This window comes from Crocuta crocuta, unplaced genomic scaffold, assembly GCF_008692635.1.
Source record: "Crocuta crocuta isolate KB4526 unplaced genomic scaffold, BGI_CrCroc_1.0 scaffold84, whole genome shotgun sequence".
In the NCBI taxonomy this organism is placed as follows: Eukaryota; Metazoa; Chordata; class Mammalia; order Carnivora; family Hyaenidae; genus Crocuta; species Crocuta crocuta.
The window spans coordinates 3,939,640-3,946,769 of NW_027530213.1; the positions used below are offsets into that span (position 1 = coordinate 3,939,640).

Consider the following 7,130-nt stretch of genomic DNA (forward strand, 5'->3'; position numbering starts at 1 on the left):
TAATTAGACCCTCGATGGGAGGAAACAGCCACAAAAAATATTAATGGGACAATGGGGAGATTTAAACATGAACTATATATTAGATGTTATTATATCAAGATTAGATTTCTTGAGGGTAATAATGGTATTCTGGTTTTGTGGGAGATTGTTCTTAGAAGGTACATGCTGAAGTATTTAAGGGTAAAGTGTCATGATGCCTGCAACTTATTTCTAAACGTCAGCAAAAAAGCACGTGTGTGTGCCTGAAGAGAGAAAGCAAATATGGAAAATGTTATCAGTTGGTGTGAATATAAGTGAAGAGGGGATCTGAGGTGTGTTGTACTATTTTTTCAGCTTTTCTGTATGTTTAGACTTCTTCCAAATATTTGAAAAATGAGTGGCGGGGAGGAAGAGGTACCCTGTATTTTAAAAACTATTTATACGGATGTAACTCAAAGGGTACGTTTGGAACATATTAAGTGAAGCAGCATTAGAGTGAGTTTCACTCGCAAGTGATGCACGCCAGCCATGTTTTTATAAAATTAACTTTCCAGCTGTTTCTGTGTCCCCAGTCTCGGCCAAAAATCCTAGAGTTGCACAGTGAGCCGTAGAAGTGCTGGAGGGTGAGGAAGTGGTGCCGAGAAGGTCCGAGCTCCCTATTGGAATTGCCATCACCCTGATTATTCTAGTCGTTTATCAAAACAGTTCATGAGGGACCAGTGAGAGTCAGAGCCTTTTATCTCGTCCCCCGCCCCCCAGTCCCTCCGCGCAGTGGGTAGGTCCTTAACCACCTGTCTCTAGACGCATGACATTTCCCAGTGACTCTCTGTTCTTCTTCATGTACAGTGGCCAGAGGGTCCGCCTAGGAGGCCTCGAGGGCCCGGAGGTGTGGATAGTCGGCCTGGACAATTCTGGGTTCCTTCAGGTTCACCAGGAGGGCGGCGAGGTCATGACGGTGCACCCAGACGGCAACTCCTTCGACATGCTGAGAAACCTCATCATCCCCAAACAGCAGTAGCCCTGGCCTGGGGCCGCCGTCCTGGCCTCTGGGCAGTGGGAGGGCGGGCGGAGCCACTGCGGGGAACATTCCAGTTCAATTTCTTCTGCCTTTCCTAGCCCGAGGAACTGGAAAACGGATTTAGACTTGTAGGTGGATTTTATTTTTCCTCCCTCCAATTAATCTCCTGAATTCCTTAATTTTGTTCTGTCTGCTGCCGATTGACTTGGTGTCAGAAGATGTTCTGCGGGTAGCGGAACATTTAATTCAGATAAAGCAGTACCATAGGTGTGAAATCCTTCTCCCCTCTCCGGCTTGGATGTGTGTTTATTGGCCCAGAAAGAAAAAAGTTTTTATTTGGAAACAGCAACGGAATAATTCAGATGTTTCCCCAGTAGCGGAGACCTTCGCTCCCAGACTATTAAAAAATAAATCAAAAGAAGCTTCCAGGCCCAGGCCAGCGATGAGGTAGAGGTTTGGTAACACTGTTTATGAGCATCCCGGGAGGTGTTTTCCTAGAGGAACATACTTTGGCAGTTCGTTGTCATTTTATTTTTTTTGTCCATAAGGAAAAAGAAAGTCGATTTCTGAGGGATCCTCTGGGCCCAGTGGTTTGCGGTCCAAACCCAGTACCTAAGGGGCTGCGGAGATGGGTGTCACTGGGGTGGCTGCAGTGACCTTGGCGAGGAAAGCACTTACCTGCTTGGACGTTCGTGTCTGAGCGCTCTTTTCATAAGTTTGAATTTACTGCATATCCCAAAACGATGGGATCAAGTTCAAGAGCCTTAAAGTGTTGATTAGGCCTCGTGTGGATGTAGGGGGGGATGACTGGGCCCCAGCAGCTGGAGACGAAGGCTCCCTTCATACCACACACAAGGGAAGCTTTGGGGCTTTTAAGCTGGTTGCAGGTTCCCTTTGAAATGTGGCGCATTCCTGAGAGACAGTTTGTGCAGAGGATAGAAGTACATGGCATTTTATTTGTAAGTCGTAATTGTTTGCCCCTCTTCTTCTAAATTGCCAAGAAAGAAAATACAACTGATACTCAACGCCATCATTTAAGAGGGAGGATGTGTGTGCGCGCGCGTGTGTGTGTGTGCGCGCACGCGCGTGTTTAAGCTTTAAACGAAGATGTTCAGGATCTGATGCCCTAAAAGTCTCCGTGGAAGAACAAAAGAAAGGAAGCCTTTTGATATACATTTGTGATTTCCAGATGTAGTCCATGCTTTTTCCATGTAACTCCTATCTCTGTTGAACTTGTGGATCATACGCATTACTTTTGAGCCTTAAAAGGCCAGTTTTTGTCCACTTTTCTCTCTTCCTGCCTGCCCCAACTGAAATTAGTGGAAAGAAAACTTGATGGAGCTCTCAGCTTTGAACAGAATCCCCTTATTATACACTAGCCCTATCTTTATCCAGCTTTACCCAGTCAGGCTAATTCCAAAAGCTTGCGGTTTTCAGTATAAAATCTGTCCACCTTTAGCCAGGCACAGCCAGCACCATAGGAAGGGGGGGAAAATAGCATGTTTAGTTAAGTACACCAACCCAATATGTGTTTCTTGGAAATGTAACTTTTAAAAAAACTTCAGAAGTAATTTTTGCAAATAAGGCTTCAATTAGAATTATTTTTCTCAAAAAAAAAAAACAGCTTCTGTCCTTAAGTGTGTAAGTCTTTTGGAATTAGTGACAAGTTTAAATAAAAGTCCACACCACCCCAAAATTACCAAATGGACTCACCCATGAGAAGGCATCTGCAAAACATCATCAAGAGGAGAGATCTCCGGACTAATACTGCAAGTTTCAGTTCTCAAACTTTGTAATACAAGGCAAGTCATCTCTCAGAGCTGCCATTGTTGCTGTTTGAATTTCTTTGGGGGGTTCTTTAATGAAAAACATGCTATGTTTTGTTTTAAGCCGAAGTCCTATTCTAGATAGTTCTGCTTTGGGGAAAACAATGTTATCATTTCATTTCCTTTCTGTAAATTAAAACTAATGAAGTGTGGCCATGTCAGCGCAGATGGAGATGTTCCGGGCATGGACTCCTTTGCCTCTGTGCTTTTAAGACTGTTCTTTCTCGTGTTGTCACCCAGTCGTCTTGAGGGACACGAAGTAGACTTGAAGCAGATGCTACGTTTTTCATAGACCTGACTTTGCCTCAGATGAACCAAAGACTTTTGAAATTCTGCTTCATACAGAAGAGCTGAATAAAAGCATTTTGTAGCCATTAGGGTTAGGGAAATTACTTTCTACACGACCCCCATGGATTTCGGGTGCAACCGGCAGTCTCTGATCTCAAGAAGCTTTAAAGTCTTAGCGGAAACTTGGAATATTCTTTATAATCTTGAAAACATGGCAACTGAACTCAAGACTGGCGAGTGCTTTCCAAGGCATTTGATTGGCCCGCGTGTGTAAAGGCTGTGCATTGATTGGCTCCCCGCGTATAGAGGCTGCACAATGATTGGCCTGCGCGTTGAGCATCTTACCGATTGGCCCCCCAGTGTAGAGGCTGTGCATTGTGTAAAGGGCAAGGCCCCCGAATGTGCTCAAAGTTTTGCCTAGGACACGTGGCCCCCGCCAAAGCAGCACCCCTGGATGCTGGGCCTCCTGGCAGCGTCTGGGGTGGGGGGGGCGGGGGGCGTGTGTGCAAAAAGTCCAAGGATTCGTGTCTGGTCTCAAACACTCCTCTTTGCTACCACAGACTTTGCGTGATGTGAGAATGAGTGGGCCCATGAGGGGTGGGTGATGGGGGGGCTACACGGGCCCAGGTTGGGGTACCATGCAGCCTCCAATCCCCGGCTGCCCCACGTACAAGCACGGGGCCAGCCCCTGTGGTTGCCCCTGGCCTTGAGCTTGGGAAGTGGGAGAAAAGCCCGCCTCACCCAGCAGTTTCAGGATGTAGCAGGGAGGCATTTTCGGCTTGCCTTCTGGAAGCTCTGACTGCTCTTACCCGGCAGAAAAAACGGAGACTCCTTATTCCTGCGTAATTACTATGCACATTTAAATTTTTTTAAAGCGTAAATCTTCCCATTTTTATCTTTTCAAAGTATCGTCTCTGAAAAGTAATTACTTTAAACCAGTGCCTATAAAACTCAAGTCTTAACCAAAATAAACTTTCAGATTTTCTGTACAGTTTGGGCTCATTGTTATTTTTACCACGTGTCATTTTTAAAAATAGGCAACTACTCTTGGTTACAGTATTTTTATTCATATTTAAACATTTTTACAAAATAAATAATTTTACATGGTAAGGAGTATGTATGTACTTCTAAGTTATTAAGAAGCCGGGTGCTTTTTGTTGTTTTTTATTTATTTTTGACAAATGTGTTATGTGTCATACAAAAGAGAAATCTTCCTACTCCAAAGAATGAAACCCAAAGTAAAACAAAAACAAGAAAGCTTTAACTGAGGTGAGAAGTAAATTTAATATAAAATTTTAAATTGAAAAATTAATGTAACAACAAGTTTACCAGAAGAACAAATTTTGTTCTTGGAGAATTGTTCCTGTGTAAGAACTGCTTGACTTTTGAGGGTTTTTTCCCCAAGATTGTAACTTTATATGTCATACTTAAGTTTAGGAACAGCTTGAATAAATGCATCTTCGATAACCCAAGGGCTGTGATGCACTATGATTTTAAACTACTATAATTTCCTGGCATTTATTTGAAAACGTTCTTTGTATGTCATTTTATCGGAGCACCCCCCCACAGTCTACCTTAACTGTCTTACAGTTACAATAAATTACAACTTCGGGTAGACTTTGTACAGGATTCATTGACCACGTAAACTTCTCCCACCCTTAGGGTTCAAGGGGAAAGCCTTGGTTGGCCCTAGGACTTAAAAAGGACAAAAAGGTGTGGGGCCAGGGAGTGGAAAATACCGGATTTTTGGAGCAGCCCTTCTTCACACCCTGTTCCCTTCTCTACAAAGGTATGAATGGAATGGCTTTTCTAGAAAGGGCTTCCATGAACATAAAGGAATTCCTTTCCCTGGGAGGCCCCTTGGAGGGCCGAGCCAGTCTTAAACTGGGTTTCTTTCTCAAATCCGTTTGATCTGGCATTTTTCGTCAACGTGTTAGGACCCACCACAATTTTTTTTTCTTTTTTTGTGAAAGAGAGTCATATTTATTAAAATACTTCCTCTTCCCCTGCCGGAGCCTCAGAGAAGTCAAGAAACGATATCCCCAGCTTAAATGTGCAGACTCTTAAAGATGGAGGTAACAATATTAGGTTGCCATAGTAACTCCCGTTCACTTTAAACTGAGCTGCCGGCCGCCTGGAAGCCGGCTTGCATAGGAATCTTCCTTCATGTTCTAGGCTATGAAAACCATGATGTTTGTGTAGACAAGACCGTTTTCCCTAGTACCCATTTTATTTTTCAAGTACACACACACTCATTGTCAAGCCTACTTATGTTATCATCTGTGAATCTATAACGGTCTTTTTCACCACAACCTTTGATCTTAAGCTGCTTGAAAAGCCTTCATGATTTGTATTTACTCATCAATACGGCCCCCAATGGTTCATAGCAAGGTAGACACAAATGCATTTTGCGGTACTTTATTGAAAAATGTCAGGTGATCTCTCCTGCTAATCAAAACCCCTCCTTCCAGGAATCATGGCTTAATTAGAGACTTGTGAGCATAAGAAAAGAATTCCCCCGGGCTTATTTTCTACGTGCACAAAGAGCTGCTGATGAGGTATAGCTAAGTGCAACTGGGGTCTGTGTGTTGGATTCTTAGGACTCAGTCCCTTCGCTGCACCACACGTTCCAAAATTTGCAAGTTTCACCCACCCACCATGAGGCAACTGACACCCTGCTAAGAATAAGGCGGAGACCCTCAGTGTGACACTAGGTCGGCAGATGATCGTTTCACATTTTGGGAACAGTTGATTACAGGTGCCCTTTGATTCTAGAACCTTAAAGGCATTTGTGAAAAATCTTTCCACGCAGAAAGGCGCAGGGTTTCCTAGAAAAACCATTTCTGAAACAGCGAAATGATGGCGTGATTATAGTGTGAAGCAAATTGAAAGACGGTGGCTTGGTGCATCCATCCACTTCAGAGCCATGGTAGGATTTTTAAATGGTGAACTCTTGAAGCAAAAATATAAAACTAAGACAAAAATGAACGGAAGTTTATTTTTAAAAACACTGCTGGTGCTTTATAAAAGGATTTCTGTTTTCCTGTTACATACAGGCCATGTTCATGGAGTTTTCTTGCTATGCAGAAAAGGCAGGAAATTGCTAAAGAACACGTATACACCATTTTTATTATATCCCTTTAGCGACTTTTCTTCCACAAGGCGCAGACCATTGACAATTTTCCATATTGCACATGCAATGTTAACTAACTTTATTAGCACTACTTGTAGCAAACACGAGCCTAGGGAAATACAGGTCTGGGTGGGCCGCAGGGCTTTCACCTTGTAGTCAAACCTGACAGGGGTAGCCAGTCGCCTTGGGCACCTAAATCATCCACGTGTCATTCTCAGAAAATAATCTGGCTATATATATTTTTTGCATTTGATGCCTATTCAATATACTCTGAAGGTGCTATTCTTGATGGTATCGAATTCACAGAGGTTAGGAGGAAATAAAAGCACACCTATGCTCATTCACTCCCTTGGTCTTGGCTTGCTGATTTTTGTACCAAAAAAAAAAAAAAAGGCTTAAATTAAAACGACAACTTTTAGTGAAGACTCATGAATGACTTTTAAAGACATTAGAGTTGTCGATTCGTGGAACTTAGATCACATCCTGCCTTAAGAATCGAAGAGCGCTCTGAAGGCTGGAGCCACCTCCTCCGGGTGGGCACCTCCTCCGCCCCGGTATCTGAAGGTATCAGGGTGGGCTTTCCTCTTTACAGCGGAGGCTCTCCGCGGAGTGGAAGCTCCTTCAATCCCCGGTGGGACTGCCGCTGAGCATCGGGGACGAGGCAAGGCCCGCGGGCCTGATGTCAAGGCCTGGAAACCAAGCCCGTCCCCGGAGACGGGGCCGGCGCAGGTCGCACGTGGGGCGCGGGGGACGCTCAGCTCTGCCCGCCTCGGAACCCGGCTCTTGGAGAACAAAGGTCTGGCGGGCCTTTCTGCCCCGCCGCGGGCCGCGCCGCAGTCCTCAGCACCGGCGTTGGCGGGATCTACGTAAAAATCTAGAAGCCGGC

At 44.5% G+C, this 7,130-nt stretch overlaps 2 protein-coding genes across 2 annotated transcripts in view; one reads left to right on the top strand and one right to left on the bottom strand.

The window, feature by feature from the left end:
* The window catches only part of HLCS (holocarboxylase synthetase), a 223,286-nt gene extending 218,922 nt beyond the window's left edge, over nt 1-4,364 (top strand). The window contains exon 10 of the mRNA XM_077765496.1: nt 826-4,364. Within this exon, the coding sequence (XP_077621622.1) occupies nt 826-997 (172 nt within the window). The 3' untranslated portion in view covers nt 998-4,364. The remainder of the gene's footprint in view (nt 1-825) is intronic.
* A 2,368-nt stretch (nt 4,365-6,732) lies between these two features.
* The window catches only part of SIM2 (SIM bHLH transcription factor 2), a 50,123-nt gene continuing 49,725 nt past the window's right edge, over nt 6,733-7,130 (bottom strand). The window contains exon 11 of the mRNA XM_077765497.1: nt 6,733-7,118. Coding sequence (XP_077621623.1) covers nt 6,733-7,118 — 386 coding nt within the window. The remainder of the gene's footprint in view (nt 7,119-7,130) is intronic.